The sequence below is a fragment of the Scophthalmus maximus genome, chromosome 9, assembly GCF_022379125.1.
Source record: "Scophthalmus maximus strain ysfricsl-2021 chromosome 9, ASM2237912v1, whole genome shotgun sequence".
Taxonomy (NCBI): Eukaryota; Metazoa; Chordata; class Actinopteri; order Pleuronectiformes; family Scophthalmidae; genus Scophthalmus; species Scophthalmus maximus.
In genome coordinates, this window is record NC_061523.1 from 9,365,509 (window position 1) to 9,382,147 (window position 16,639).

General features: G+C 42.0%; 1 protein-coding gene across 3 annotated transcripts; it reads right to left on the reverse strand.

Annotated features, from left to right (window-relative positions):
* rnf44 (ring finger protein 44) lies at nt 1–12,502 on the reverse strand. Of its 3 annotated transcripts, none has more exons than XM_035648976.2 (11): nt 12,152–12,502; nt 8,986–9,178; nt 8,262–8,484; nt 7,865–8,032; nt 7,293–7,466; nt 7,048–7,209; nt 5,434–5,549; nt 5,033–5,120; nt 4,257–4,378; nt 4,063–4,162; nt 1–3,985 (listed from the first exon to the last, which is right to left on the reverse strand). In XM_035648976.2, the coding sequence occupies exons 2-11, from the start codon at nt 9,090–9,092 to the stop codon at nt 3,923–3,925; spliced, it is 1,323 nt and encodes a 440-aa protein (XP_035504869.2). In that variant the 5' UTR covers nt 9,093–9,178; nt 12,152–12,502; the 3' UTR covers nt 1–3,922. The 3 variants fall into 3 exon arrangements, with proteins under 3 accessions (XP_035504869.2, XP_035504871.2, XP_035504870.2); XM_035648978.2 differs by having other exon boundaries at nt 7,913–8,032; nt 12,152–12,501; XM_035648977.2 differs by lacking the exon at nt 12,152–12,502 and adding an exon at nt 10,488–11,843.
* Nucleotides 12,503–16,639: the final 4,137 nt, after the last annotated feature.

The window sequence follows — 16,639 nt, forward strand, 5'->3', positions numbered from 1 at the left end:
TTTGATATTGATATACATCATACATTTATTAGTGAACAACCCTCTCAGATCAGCCACGACAATTAAAAAAAAATATGATTGCACTACTTGGTAAAGCATAACTAGCAACTTTCATTTAAAAAAAGTACAAATCTTAAAAATTTCAAACAGTATACAGATGTATATATAATACACTAACTAGTTATGTTAAATGCTACAAACAATATGATTCCAATGGAATGAAAAATTATAACAATAAGAACCATTTCCTATATATAATATATATTAGTCGTTTTCTCCCCCCCACCCACCCCCAATACAAACATGGAAAAAATGAGGTAACTGTAAATGTGCAAGTACCAAAGCAAAATATCTGCCTAACACAGGACACATGCCCCTGGCTCTGTTGGCGGGTGGGTAGTCTGGTGTTCAGGCAAAAGGACCCCAAGGGGCCAGGGAGAGTAAGAAGAGTAAACCACTATCCCACCACAGCAAAAAATCATTGGTAAACAATAAATGGCATCTACGGAGCAATCAATCACAAATCCTAAATAAGGTTTAGCTGCTTATTGGAACATATTTTTGCACCACACAAGCTGTGAGATTATTCAAGAATGCTTAACAGAAAGACTACAAGACTCTATTCTCAGTTGTTATTAAAAGTGACTTTGTTGGCTAGGCCTTAACAGGAGGTTCTCTTAATTTAACAGGGCGGCTGGATATTGTCAATTCAATATTTACTCCAAAAATGAATAGTGCCAACATCAACAGGAATCAAGGTATCTATATGTGAACCATACATTTTAAGATATTGATACACTGAGAGGAAGAGCCTGATATGCGGGTATAGTACTACACTGAAATAATTATGACAACACCATCCTTTTTTTTAATCCCTTAAACTATATTGATTTTCACTGACATTGTTAAGGGGTATTAGTATTACATGCTTTAAGAATACATGGGGTCCATGACAAACTATTGCATTCACGCAAGTGAGTTTTTCATACCTAAAAGCAGAACATCTAGCACCTTTTCACTATGGCTTTTGATAAACTACAGTAGTTTCAGAGCATGTTATTTTTCAGTCGTTAGGGCAATAACAGTAACACAATGTATGTAAGAATTTCTGGATTCAAGACCAGTTGTTTTTTTCTTTCTTTCTTTGTGTTTTTTTTCTATAAAATGAAGTTTAGCGCAATAAAATCTTGTAGTCATTCAGTTCTATTACAAATGTGTGCAGTACAATGCATGGCAGTTATCAGCTGAGCGTTAAGATCCAAACCCCCAGAATCCAAAGCCAACTAGAGCTAAAAATCAGTTGGGATCTGGTTGACAAGCATGCATATTGTGCACCACTAAATAGATCCCCCGCCAGATTTTTGAGATATCCTCCACTATAACACACTTGGTTAACTTTTTTTTTTCTTTTTTTCAAAGTCATGCAAACACCTCTGAAGTCGATTTGGGAGTGAATTAGGTAGGATAGTGTGCACTGCTGCACATTTAGAGATGGGATCACAACCGCTATGTGTCTCAACATGTGGTCCGAGTACAAGAACAAAAGTCAAACGGGTTTGAATAATACACTTGTAATGAGTTGCAGTGTACATCGCCTCTTTTCAGTGAATATTAATAACATATTTACTGATCTTTTTTTCGTGCATGCCTGTCTTTAAATGATATAATATCTACTATTTCAGACAAAACAGAATATTATAATTGATTACATTAAATTGTTTATGGTCTGAGGAAAAAGACCAAACTAAATTCAGATATACCCTTTTCATGGCATCCTTTCCATTTCAAATGGACTGTTCTCCTTTATTTTTTTATATACTGAGAGGCCCTGAGTGATTTTTTTTTTAAAACTTACAATATATGCCAGCGAATAGATATGTACACATAGGTTAATTCTCAAAGCTGTGGGTTTAACTCATTTAACTTTAAATGGCTTCTTTTTTCTCTTGAAGGTGGCACAGACGTCAAAGACTCACATTCACTTGAAGAAACAAAGGTAAAGAAAAAAAAAAGAGGCAAGAACCGTTCACACGTAAAAAGCAAAGGTTACAGTTGCCTGTTAGTGCTTACTGGGGCAGCTAAGAGACAAGAGTGAATCCAAAGCAAAAGTTCATTTGTTGCTCTTCTCCCTCCTGCCCCAAATATATTCTTTTTTTTTTCTTCTTCGTGTGACCACAAAAGCAGGGGACTAGAAGTCTAACAGTGTTCCGACACTACTGAGCACTTGACCACTGTGGGACACAGACGGCTGGCATTGCACAGAGTGTCACCAGTGACTTCTACAAGGGTTTTCAACATTCTTCTGTCTTCAAACGTTGATCTAAAATCATTCACACTCGAGCTGTACATACAGTTGCTCTATTACAACACCATCACCATGGCCTAAGACAATGACCTGACCAAGTTACCAGAATATAACACATATCATACCATACACAAACAGTGTTAGTGCTCCAACTGTTTCCTTCAAGGTTTTTTTCTCTCTAGATGATATAACCAATAAATAAACTTTTTTTTTTTTTGAAACGGCATACTTTTAAAAGTAAAGTAAAAGTGAGAAATGTCAAAGTATTTTAAGGGTTAGTAATAGGTTTGTGCTTGTCAAGGTCATTAGAAGGCAGATCTGAAAACTTGAACAGTAGGCTATATCTGTATCTTGGATTTGGCTCACAGACAAAAGAAATAAAAAGCTCAGTCTTCCTAAAAGGGCAAGAAAATGTTCATTCAAAACTTGCCACTCACTGCACATATTGCTTTCTGCACAGGCCTCCAGAGCTCTATGGCAACAGCATACCCTTTAGACGAGGGCCCCCATCCTTAAACGCAGTCAGGGTGGAACCACATGCAAGTCTTCCCTCGCGGCGCTTTCTGAATAAGCAAGCAGTTCTTTTAGTAAGCTTCTGTGTGATAGTTTGGTGGCAATGCTTGATTAAAATATTGCTAGTCTGAATCAACAGTTCATGCAAATCCTAGCATGCTGCCCTGTATCCAGTGGTTACACAATGCATCGGGTCTGTGAACAGGACAAACATACACACACAAAATGCGCCCGCGTGCGCGTACACCCTTGCCGGAGGAACTATGCTGATGTGGAGGGTGGATGTAGCACTTGTGCAGTTATGCCAGATGACCTCAAAAAGACGCAGTCCATTAATCCATGACTGCTTCTGTACAGATCTGTGTTCCAGAGTGGATTATCTGGGGTAGAAGAGAACCCGAATTTGCATGTCCCACAACCTCAGGCTCAACAGAATCTGCATTTAAACACAGCAAGTCACACTTTCACGATAGCATTGGCAAAAACCTTAAACAGATAAGGGGTAAAACTGTTGAAATGATGAATATATTATTGCAGAACATACATTATTAACAAGTGAATTCGCCCAACACCGTACACAATCATGCATCTATGATGGTCAGGCGTCGCCTCCAAACAAAGATACCCATGTTGAAGTTTTCCTATTATTTGTCTGCTAATTGCACAAGGTGTCCAGCCTATGATCCTCCACGCTCCTGACTCCTCTCCTCCAAAGCAGGACGCCCGCTATTCACGTACACCACAACCGAATCCATTAAAAGAAAAATGAAACCCTGTAAACAAAAGCAGCAAACAATGCTTTGTTGGGAAAATCTTTGGAATCTGCAACGAGGGGGCAGAGAAAGAACTGGCTGGCGATCCCAGAACTCTGGCTATAGGCTGCGATAGGCAGTGGGTTTCATGAGACTCAGACCATGAAGCACAGCAGAGGTACAACAGGCTCCAGAAACAATCCTGGATTGCTTATCATTTAGGGAGGGGGCAGGAGTGGTGGGTTGGTAAGCTAGATTTACTGGAGGACGCAGGTAAGGTGGCAGGTGTCCCCAGCTCTGGGACAGACTCTGGTGTGTGCAGCTTTCCAGTTCAGCACTCAAGAGACAGTTCTCACTCCACCTCCCGGTGTATGTCCGAGGCGTCGGCTCGGCAGATGGGACAAGTGCGATTGGTCTGGAAGTAAAGTGCAAACAACATTAAGTATAAAAACAGAGAAAAATCTTGAAATGGTTTTACTGCCATCGACTTACCTTTAACCATTTATCCACACACTTGGCATGGAATTCGTGGTTGCAAGGTAATACCCGCAGTAGCTGCCTACACTCAAAGTCACTAAAGCACACAACACACCTGCGAGGAAGAGGGGGAAAATGAGCAGAATGTAGACACGTCGATATGGACTGAACATGAGTGGTTTGCTTCATAAAGAGACGAGAAGACTCACAGCGTTTGTTCAGATAGATGGTTCTCTGAGTTGAATCTGTAGGACGGAAGTTGCTCTATATCTGCTTTTGTGAGTCCGCGTGGCTTCGCTTCACCCAACCTCTCTGCCAGATTCAGTAGTGCCTACACAGAGAGAGGGAGAGGAAACATAATGTTGATTACATTTGGACTGTTTGGACATTTTTTACGTGGGAAATATCACAAAGCATCCACGACCGATATATCGGTAAGCCGATATTATAGGCCGATGAAGTTCTTCACAATGCAAACAACGTAGAAAAGATGTGTATTTATGTTAACTTTTTTTTTTATTATTTTCTCACTGAAAAGTTCTATATATTTGGCTGTACTTGTTTTTATTTATAGTTCTAGTTTGTAATTTATGGTTAAACTGTAAAATATCAAGCCTCAATTACATTTCTTTATCTTACAGGTTTGATAATGACACCATTAGGAATCCCAAAAAAATGTATAGGTCGATAATATCAGTATTCAAAATCTTATTTCCCTAATATCAGGTTGGCCCCCCAAAACATCCATATTGGTCGGGCTCTTATCTACATCCATGACCTGTGCTCCACACAGCCACACTGCCCAACCTTTAAAGGGGGCAATGTGTACTAACTACAAACTTTCAAATTCATTCTCCAAACAAATAGGGGGCAGCTTACAACCAGAAACTCGGGGTGTCCACCCTAATCGTAAGAAATGAAGAAACGCGCTCCAAGACAGACCGAGTGTGGCCTCATTCTACTATCCTCTAACCAACACACTCACCTCGTAGTTCTCCATCTCCACATCGTCCACGTCCAGGTCTAGACTGATGGCTGGGCCCACCGCTGTTGGAGGCACAGGAAGCATGGACCTGAACAGAGAGAGAGAGAGAGAGAGAGAGAGAATTCGTTGAGCAAACTTCACTGTATAAGCAGAACCTTTTCTGAAATGAGTGCCAACGACGGACCCATTGCTTTTTAAATAGGAGAGGTGCCTAAGGAACCTAACTCAGCAGCAGTATTCTGACACAGTTGATAATAACAATAATAATAATAAATTTCATTTATAGATGATAACTGAGGCCAGTGACTTAATATTGCCCGGCATTTTACTTTCAAGTCAATAAACTGCACGATGAACGTATCTGTACTTCATAACAGGGTACTTCTACCACAGGTACTCACAGGAAGTACGGGAGGAAGCCTGGGTAGTAAGATGGAGGGGGTGGAGGAAGGGGAAGCGGTTGCTGCAACCGGTATCTCTGGGCGCTCACTCGTCGGGGCAACATGTGGGGATATGGCTGCGGAGAAACACAAACATTCATGTTAAATATGAGTCCATTACGAAAGAAGGAAAGTTCAAGATGTTGGAGAAAGAAAAGACTTTAAAAGCAGCATCGACAAGAGCAGGTTTACATTAATGTGACACTGTGTGACAATTGTTTTGGTAGCAAGTAAAGGGAATCAGATTACAATTTCAAAGTCAGTTGTTGAATGACAGTACTATGTATAAGCTACAAGTGTTCAATGTAAAAGGCTTTGGAGTTGTTGGAAAGTACTTTGGACGGAGCTGTGCTGAGCAACAGCAGGTTATGTTACATACGTTCTGTTAAGCAGGAAAAGCACAACAATAATGATTTTGTTAAAGCAATTACTGCAATGAGATGTAGCAATTTGTATTTTTAGTTACAGCTTTTCTTTGTCTGACGTTTTACTCAACATATTACCCTTGGCTTATATGCAGCCTTTTGGGTGAGAAACACTCTTGTTCCTCCTCTACCACCAAGGTGACTGTGAACAAGTTAGTTAGGCCCAAACTGCTGGACTAGAAGAGTTTGGGAAATGCAGTTTTCCTCAGGGTTTCAGCAGGATTCTTAAAGTTAAATTCAAGACATTTGAATTGCCAATAGATGCAATTTAATACCTGTTTCACTACCATACCAGCCCAAGTATATAATATGCATGTCTACGTTATTTATGAGACTTGGAACTGTACAAAAAAAAAGACTGGATGGATGATGGATGGGTAGCTGGGATCAGATTTAGAGATTGGGTAAGAAGCTCCAATATCCGAGATGAGCGGGAAGTGGAGCAGCTGCCCTTTCGCACTGAAAGGAGTCATTTGAGGTGGTTCAGGCATCTGATTAGGATGCATCTCCTGAGCACCTCCCATTGGAGGACTTCCAGGCTCATCCAACTGGGAGGAGGCCCCAGCAAAGACCCAGAACACACTGGAATCATTATATATCTCATCTGTCCTCAGGACCCCCAGGGGAAGCTGGAAAACGTTGCTGGTGAGAGGGATTTCTGGAGTACTTTGCTGCTACCCTGAACCAAACCCAGCAGGGTTAGATAAATAAATAATGCATATATATATATATATAATTTTTTGTCCATTATAAGATGATAAGTTTCATAGCTATCGTAGCAAGCAGATGTGACATTGTTTGCTCTCAGTCCGTTGGTGCATCATTCCATCCCACTTTTAGTTTATAGTTGTGTAACTTCTCTCAAATGTATATAACTAACTGTACTGTCTGCAGCAAGCAGGAGAAAATGTTGACTGAGACTTTTACAAGTTTAATTTCAAACTTTTTAATAGCCTATAATGCATTTTAAAAAGGTAACCATGGTCAATTCAAGGCTTTTTAAGACTTGCAGATTGCACATTTACTCAACCACCACCAGCTTCTGAAAGCACTGTGCTGAAGGTGTAGGTCAGGTCATGTTAAAGAATAATTGTATGTATCAATTTCCCCATGAAATAACGGACCAAAAACTTGCGAGAGGCCATCTTACCACTCCAAAGGGAAGCTCCTGATGCAGAGGCTCTTGAGGAAGGTACTGCAGGGGCAGAGAAGGAGGCAGCGCTGGTGGGTGATGAGAGGGAGGGTAGGAGAAGGTCCCTAATGGGTGCTGGTCCCCCCTTAGGTCAACTTCATTCTCTACCCTATGTAGAGGCTGAGGAGAGAGAGAAACATTGTCAGTAAGACACTAAAAACATAAAAAATTACATAAATGTGTGTAGCATATACAGTACTCACCATGCGTGGGTGCTGAGGCTGTAAAGGGACAAACTGGCTCAAAGGAGTAAGGTGCGGCGGCTGGTGGGGGGGTACAGACGGGGTTGGGTGCAATACAAAATGTTCGCTGGAGATCAGGGGTGGAAAGGCTTGATAAGACACTGGCATATGCTGCATGGTACATGCCTGTATGAGCTGAGAATTGGGGGGGAAAAAACACAAGAAGGGACATACATTTATATGTCAATTGAATTTTTTGGGGATTTCAACAATTAAACTAAATTTTTTGGAACAGCCTTCATCTAACAAAAGTAAATTAGCTCCTTTAATAGTAAAGCACTTACAGTAAAAGCATGATATAAATGTGTAGTGAACAGAAGCAATGCATTACATAAAGCCAGAGTACTGACAATATTCCCACAACGCCAAACATGTTATTATTTTTTCCAACGTCAAGGCTACATTACAAATCCTGCATAGTGACAGCAGCGGCTTATTTGTTAGTCGTGAACAGTGACACATTGCATGGCTGGTATGATGGTGTGCTATACATGGAGGCCACTGACATTTGGGCTCTTCCTTTTCAAACTCACAGGAGGAGGAAGGCAGCAGAGCAGAGAGAGCTGTCCGCTGAACATTACCGAGCATGCTGGGAGCTGCTGAGTGTTGCACCCTGGAAGGGGCTGCCCGGTGTGGATGGGAAATCCGTGTGTCGTCACCGTCGTAACAGTGTATGATATTGGAACTGATCCCTGGTGCATCTTTTGAGAAAAGAGGGGAGAGGAGATGGGGTGACTCCACAATCAGCCATAAACCAGAAGACTGTCTGCCAAAAAAAAACCAACTCATGTAAACTACACCACACCCTGCATGGTTTTTTACTAAACCTTTATATTACTGCGACATTTGGTCAGGCAACACAGCGAATCATATTCAATAAATGTTTTGCCTTCCTAATCCTCACCCACCAGGCTGGTCTAGTTCTCTTACCTGGTCATGTAGATCCACCATGATGGGACTCTGCTGGGGCAGGTGAGCAGCAGGGTGAAGCATGCGTGGTGGTGTGCTGGTGTGGCTGTATTGTCTGGACTCATCTAAAGGAACCTGTTGGTGATGCTGGGAAAAAAGCAGATGGTGGAAGTTCTCATCGTGGACCAGGGAAGTGTGCAGCACCGGTCTGTCTCGTCTCCCCCACTGGCGTCTCACTGGTGGGCTTTAAGATCATATGGGGAAAAAATGAATCATTGCCGCAGACAGTTCAATACATACAATAAGCCCTCAAGACTTATCAGGTACATGGACAGAATGTTGTTTTCTTAAAATGAGCTCTCAATGGCCTTAGTCAAGGTGGACAGTTGTTTCACACTATGACCAATTAAATGTTTTTAAATGTAAAAAAAAAAAAGAAAAAGAAAGAAGATAAAGATAAAAGTTGTTAGTCAATCACGACGCAAATTGATCAGTTACAACACTGGTTTGGTGATTTTTTTTTTTTACATCCTGAAAAATGTATCAATTTGAGCAAATGCCACTATTTACAAGCAAACTATTGACAGACACAACGTGGCCATATTTTTCCTTCCACATAAAGTATCTTGTAAAGATCAGAGTCATGTGTTTCAGTGTTTCATTATGTTGGCACGTCTTACAGTGGGGGTTTGAATATTGCTTAAAAAGAACAACAACTCTTATTCCAATAATAAAGAGATTATACCTTCTCCTGAGATGCACCGGGGCGTTGCAGGGCTCTCCGAGGAACCTCCTCGGATTCAAGGGGGCTGTTGGTGGCAGCCTATTTACTGCTATTTCCCATGGTCGCATTGGTGACGTCGTGCAGACGAGTCACTCTCTGGGAATGGAAACTGTACAGTGGAGGCACTTGAATGTTGCCTCTGATTGTCTTAACCCTGAAAAACAATACAAAAAAAAACAATAAATGGACAACTCAATACATTTCGCTTCTTATGCCAAAGAGTTTATCATATCCTTAATCTTATTAACTGGACATGCAGTTGAGAAAAATAGAAAATAAAAGTCCACCTTTTAAACTTTAAAAAAAGACAGATTTTTAGATGGATCACACCACACTGCAAAGTGGGTGTACATTATAATAATCATAATAATTACAGGGTAGTAAAAGAAAAAAAATAATAATTACACTGTTAGTATTTCTCCAAGGTACAACTACTCGACTTCTTATATTCTATATTTTCACCGTGTTCTTAGGCACATCATGCATCAGCCAACTTCTCCACAGTTGCATGACGACGACTGTTATAAGCATCCTCTACATGCATCAACATAAACGCAAGTCTGCCAAACCAGCCCAGGTGCTTTTGGACAGCAAAAGCTACATGTCCCAAAAAAAAAAAAAAAAAACTCCAAGTCATGTTGTAATTGCTTAGTGAAAAGATTTAATTCTACAAATCCCACCTCTCTCTCTCTCTCTCATGATTAGTGATGGCTGTTTCACCAACTGTCTTGTGAATTTGTGCTTTATTTGCTTGGAAAACGCACTGACAAAAGGTGAATGCACTGTTCAAAAACACAAAGGATATGCATGGACAACTATGTTGACAAACACCAGCATGGTGTCTGCTACTCGAGTCCAATGAGACGGATCAAGATCTAGGCCATATGCAAAAGAGGAAACAAACACGTGACAGAAATTAAAATATTTCATTTTGTGTTATAACAAACACTTAAAAGAATGTATTGGTTCATTCGGCAGTATAAAGGAACCTGATAAATAGGGGTCGCTGTGGCCCGCCCGGAAGGGAACATGGAGAGCCATGTGCTCAGAAGACAAAGCAACAACAAAAGATGCGGTAGGTCGCACGGACCGCTCGCCACCACACAGTCGACGAGGCCGCAGGACGAGTCGCCGTGTTCCTCACTAGCACCGCGCACAGCCGAGCCCCGCGTCGCAGCGGCGACGAGACGTGATCGCCGTTATCTCACTTCAAGGGGTAAATTCGACGTCCGCTGTTGAAGGAGGCGGGGGGGGGCTGCTAACTTTAGCCAAGCTAGGCTAACGCTTTGTCCGAGCACAGGTTGCTGCTGCAGCGCGCTAACTAGCCAGCGTGCTCGTGTGATACGAGCTCGGTCAAACCGCTGCTGGCTCGTCCCCTGTCTGTGTGTCCTGCCCACAGCAGCGGACCTGCCGCGGCTCGGACCAGGGTTGTGCGGAGACGTCCAGCTGTGTGAGTTCCTTACTTTCTTTGCTAGTTCGCTCGCTCCGGCGAGATGGAGATGGGCAGGTGTTCCAGCCTCCGACACGTCGCCTCCCTTCAACTTATCCTCGCGTGCAGCCGCGTCTCGCCGACCACCATCACCCGCTGAGCGACCGACGTTGACCGACTGCCGATCGACCCGCGGCTTCCTCCCGACAGATGTTTGACAATGTCCCCGACTGTGCTCCTATTAGCTTGCTAACGCTAACCAGCTAATGCAACGTTTATCCGACTGCCGCATGGGGGGCGGGGGGATCCGTTATATCCAGAATCGGCGAAAATGCTCCTGTCGGTTAACGGCGGTGTTCGCCTTGAGCAGGAGAACCCGTTAAAAGGTGTCAAACAGTGACGTTAGCGACACAGCAACAGAAAACATTCCCTCGCGCGTGTCTGTGCCTTGAAATGCATTGTTATGGCGAAGCCACGCCCCCGTGTGCAAGCGACCAATCGGCGCGCAGCAAACACAGACAGTCATATGTTTCAGCTACAGTGTCAATATCAACACGACCAACTTCCTGTTGTTATTTGTAATTTATGAGTTTCAAGTGAACATTTTATATGCTAAATCATTACATAGAACTGTTGGAAGTATCCCTCAATATATAAGTTAATCAAAACCATGGGTCCACCTGAAATAGACATGCTGCTTATACATTAGTAGTATAGAAATAATAATAATGGTTTTAAGGTCGAGTCATAATAAATAACACTGACAGGACACTACACAATAAGTATTTTAACTTTTGGAAAACACAATTAATTTTTTTGTTAGTACTTATCAGTGTACTTAGTACTTGTGCACTTTTTTCTCATAATATTTAGCAGGATGTAGTATTTCTATATTGTATTATCGCTACTTTTACTTTGTAGTAGACAGTTCTTCCACCACTGACTGTCATAATCACAACCTGAGCATCATCGACTTGAAAAAAGTTTGGGAGTTTCCCCAACTTAAGCATCTCTGTGGCAGCCCTTGGACAACAAAAAACATCAGTGATCAAGTTCAACCGATTGCAAAATTGCATTGTAATTCATTAGATTCAGCCCAAACAACAAATGTAAAGAACGCTACTGCAGGTCTGTGAGTCTACGGTGGCCTGCTGTCTGTTTGACTGTCACTGGAGGCCACAGTGTCCTCCTGTAGATGACCCAGCTGGTTATGTAATATTGCACTTGCTTGACTAAGTAAAGAAACACCCATCGGGATTCTCCCGGACAAGCAAAATGCAGCTGCAAAACATTGGATGTGATGCTGAACTAGAGAATCGGCCAGCTTTAATGGGCCCTTACATGTCACCAAATCGGGCCCACTTTGTCCAGGAAGAGTTAATAAATAACGTCCTCGTCTGTTTTGACTGCATCGCTGCAAAGCATAGGAGCACCGCTAGTCTCCTGAACTGATCCATACGCAGAATGACCAAACAGCTGACGAGGGAGTGTAGCAGGGGTGTGCAACACGGACTCAATGTAAACATTACAACATCGCACTCGCTAGCAGCAAAACAAGGAGGGGCTGGAGGCTGAGCAGGATGACAGCCCTGATAACCCGTTCCGTCGTATCCCCGTAAAACACGCACCGCGAATCCCCCCCCCCCCAAAAAAAACCCAGCCGAGGAGAAGCGTCGACCAGAGGCGCCGTGCAGTTACCTGATTGTTAATATGCAAACGATCCGCTCGCCGCTGTCTCCCCTCGCAACGATCACATCTCGCTGGGCGAAGCGCGGCGTCCTACGGTCAGCTGCTCCCGTGCGGAACACTCCGTGCGCGGGTCTCACCACTGCTGCGGGGGGGGTGGGGGGGGAGGTGGCGAACACTCGACCGCCGTGTCACCGCCACATCCCGTCCGAGCGTTGCGCGGGTGCGTGGCTCTGCGGACCCGAGGCGACTTCCGCGATCGCCGTTTCGTCGGCGTTGGAGACGGTGATCCGGCCGCGCGGTTGTTTCGGGTTTCCGCAGTTCCCCTGCTACACCCCCATCTCTGCGCACTTCCTGAGCGGAGAGCGTGCGCGGCGCTGCCATCTTTTTACCGTAATGCACAGAGAAACGCGCGCCCGCCAGGGCGACCGGAGAAAAGCTCGGGGACGAATGATGGACGGAAGAAGCAGTACCGAGTCAGAACCGTTAGTTAGGTCAGAGCAGTGATATCACACTGTCATATTGGGTGACAAGTAAAGGACATGCATTAGATTTTTCACATTTTTCACAAGAACAAAGTACAGAACCTGTTATGATGGTGTAATTATAATTATATATGTTGTAAAAAAAAATGGAGCATTATAACGTTGTAGAAGGTCAAGCTATAATTTATAATGACTCTGTAGGGGATATCACTGATCATTATTCTTGTTTCGTATTCTTCAAAGTAGGATAACTATTGTCACAATTATAAAGTCATTATAAATATAACTGTCAGATTATCTGACCCACTTACATATATCTGACTCAGAAATATGTAAGTGGGTCAAAGATTTACCCAGAGTTGTAGTGGAGTATATTTAAAAACTGTCACAGGTTTATGTAAGGCACTGCTCATAACCTGCACTAACATGTATCTTGGGGGATCCGGTCTCAAACTTCCAGCTTCTTGTTCATCACTTCACACATGCAGTCAAAGTTTTACTCGGAGTTGGAAAAAAAATGTAGAGAGATAATGAATGCAAACTGAAGGGTAAGCAGTGAAAGAAAGTTTAAATGTGAGTCATATATTCTTCTGATATCATCTGAAATGCATTGCTTCGAAAACTTGGAATGTGAAACGTACAAAGCTGGGAGCTGAAGCGCATTAGCTGAGGAAGCTGACTTCTGAAAAATGTTGAATGATAAACATGCCAAAGCTGGAAGTGAAAATAAAAATGCATTTGAACTAAAGAAGAAATTCCTTGTTTTAATATCAGACAGGTGAACTGCATCTCAAACATTAACATGGAAAGAATGACTCTCAGTTCTGTGTGTGTGTGTGTGTGTGTGTGTGTGTGTGTGTGTGTGTGTGTGTGTGTGTGTGTGTGTGTGTGTGTGTGTGTGTGTGTGTGTGTGTGTGTGTGTGTGTGTGTGTGTGTGTGTGTGTGTGTGTGTGTGTGTGTGTGTGTGTGTGTGGACCAGACAAACTGTGTCCATCAGCTGTGTATAGCCTGCACCAGTTAAAGATGCCCTGGTGATAAAGTATGTGGACCCTGAAAACACTGAAGCATTGTTGGTCAGAACTCGTGATAACAGACAGTGCAGCACTGAGGTTCCCATTGAACAAGACACCGTTGCTCCAAACTATTTCATTTATCTGGTACTTCTTTACAGACAGCACCAGGAAACTTTTCTAAAGATGTCCACGTGTCATTTGTGCACAAAGCGTGATAAATGACTGAGCTAGGCCAATTGTTCTGCCAAATTTTGCCCTGTATTTACATCTGATATTACTAGCCAATCAGCACGTTGCCCACTGAACATCCTTTCAGACAGGATCAAACTGTCCAATTAGGGCAGAAGAAGACCCGCCCCTACCCTGCCTCTGACCAGGGTGGAGAGCAACTCGGCCCTGACAGCTGTTGTTGTTGTTTCTGGTTGTTGCAGCTACTAGAGGGAAGTTAATTTGAAATGCAGAGGCAAAACTTCATCCTAAGCTTAATCAGTAATTAAGAATGTGAATTAGTTTCTGTCCAAACTTTAGCCCGCTTCACAAAACTGCTTCTACTAAGAAACATTAAGGAGGGTTATGTGATAATGTTCTTACCATCATTCTGTGTTGTGCTTACAGTAATCCTGTGGCTCAGTGCTGAGCTAACAGAAGGTATCAGCATAACACGTAACCTCTGATAACTCTGAAAACTGTACATGATAGCAAAAAGCTGAATAGAATTTGAATAGTTGAAAATCTCAGGACCATGAAGTCTCAATCTTAAATTATGCTCTTAAGTATTTGGATTGCAAGTGATGAATGTTTTAGAAGATTTGAACATTGTCAATTCAATAGTATAGTATAAAATGACAAATTATTTTAAACAAGATATCATTTTACTAATTCCAAATAGTAAAAAAAAAATCAAATTTCATATATTGCGATCCACAACCAGCTGAGTAGGTTGGTCCTGTAATGTGGCTTAGGATGCATTTTTGTTCACACTGTTAAAATAATGTGGCCACGTGCATCCCAGACCACATTCAAATGTGATCTGAGTGATCTGATCTCAAATGTGTCCTAAATGTGTCATGGTAGTGTTCACAGCTCTACTTGGAGATGTCCACTTTTGATTGGATCACCAGAGACCAGGTCTGAACAGGACCGAAATGTACTTAGTTACTATTCCCCCACTTCTCCTCAGTAGCCAGATATTTTGACAACATGTTTTAATATGAAGAGTATCTTTTGAGAGTTTCTTTTGAAAAATACTGTGAAGTACAGTTACTTTTCTAAATATAATAAACATACATTAGATTGAGTTAAATGTATGTTTTTATTTTATTGTCTTTTGTGATTCTCTGTTCATGTGGTCTTCACAAGATGTTAACTCAGCCAATGTTAGATCCTATTCACTTGTAATTTATTTACATTTTTTTTACCAGAAGTTGGAAAAAATTAAAGGAAAATCATTGTCAGTAGTGTACAAAAATGAAAATAAGAAATACAGAGTTTAAAAAAAAGGATACAAATACAAACCAAAATACCACTGTTATTATTCATTGCACTTAGATGAGATCATTATGTTATTCTCCTTACAAAATCATTTTTACATGACGTGCGTTGCTACTTATCAGGACACATTGTATCATATTGTGGAGAGACAACACCCTGATATCTTTCAGTCATTAAAGTTAAAGTTGGATTTTGCAATTGCTTTGGCAGTGTTTTATTATCTTTCACTCATTTATACTGTATAGTCTCATTGCAGTGGCAGTGTTGTTTTCAAAACGGCAAGTTATAAACCAAAGTCTAATTGGAAAAGATTAAGAGTCACATTACTGAGACATTGTTCATCAATATCCAGAGCTTTGAAAAGTAATATTCCTGTGGTTTATTATGACCTCGGCTTAGTGAAATGGCTAATAGATAAACTACTATTATCATGATACATTCTTGTTGCCTAATAGAGGAATTGTTAAAACTTAAGTGATGCCATAACATATGCAACCGACATTCCTATTAGCCTCCGCTGTAATTCAATTCAATTTAAATTCTATAGCGCACTCGGGTATATTGCATTGTGCTATTCTTGTTATTCTAAATGTTATCCTGCTCATTATTTAACATGCAAAGCACAACCGAAAGTTTAAAAAGATGAAGGATGCATCTCCACTGTCTCCCACTGTACAAAAATTAAGCCAAAATATTCCGCATACAAGTGCAGCCACCTTGTGCTGGTGACATAGTTTGAAGCAGTGGAGCCCATGGTGGAACCTCCATATTGACGTCCTGCCGAGCCCAACTAATCACAAGTCAATTTCAGCTTTCAATTATGACGTCTCACCTCCATTTTATCACGCCCAAAGCAGACACTACTTTTTTGTTCACACTTTGATTGATTTGCATTAATGTCATCTCTTCAAGCTTTGCCACAATCTTGGTTCCCTTAGGATGATTCCAATTTACTTTGTTGATCCCCTGAGTTTTCCATCTTGGCGAGGTTTAAATTTGTTGGAGTGAAATATCTTGATACCTACTGGGCGAGATACCATGAAAGTTGGCTCAGACATTCATGCCACCCTCAGGATGAACCATTAGCTTTGCTGATTCCCTGAGTTTTCCTCTAGCACCACATTCAGATCAAGCTTGCAAGAAAGTCTGATTATGAATGAAGCCAGTCGGTACAAGAGAGGATAACCTTTTGTGCGAGGCCCTTTAATTAGAAGAGCGGGCAGGGGTTGGGGGGCTCATTAGGGAGGTGCACAAATCTGTTTTGTCTGAATAAGGCATCGGTCCAATGATTGCCTCTGATGAGACACAGTTTAGAAAGGCCCCACAGACACATGGGGTTTTCTCGATTGAAGTAAAGTGACTGTTGTTGTTGTCATAGTGAAACAGAAGCAACCATTCAGACAAGAGAGCCGTTCACATGCTCCTGGGGTTGGGGTATGGACAGTGGTGACCCAGTGAGGCACAATTCCCTGTATTCCTGCATGGTGACAGGACTGGCCAGCCAATGATGG

Bases quoted from the DNA above. Each gene is read 5' to 3' on its own strand.
- rnf44 (XM_035648976.2), bottom strand. From the start codon at position 9,092: ATGCGACCATGGGAAATAGCAGTAAATAGGCTGCCACCAACAGCCCCC. The intron at 8,033-8,261 runs GTAAGAGAACTA...TTTTCTCAAAAG, and splicing joins TGGTGGATCTACATGACCAG to ATGCACCAGGGATCAGTTCC. The intron at 4,379-5,032 runs GTGAGTGTGTTG...CTCTCTGTGTAG, and splicing joins TGGAGATGGAGAACTACGAG to GCACTACTGAATCTGGCAGA.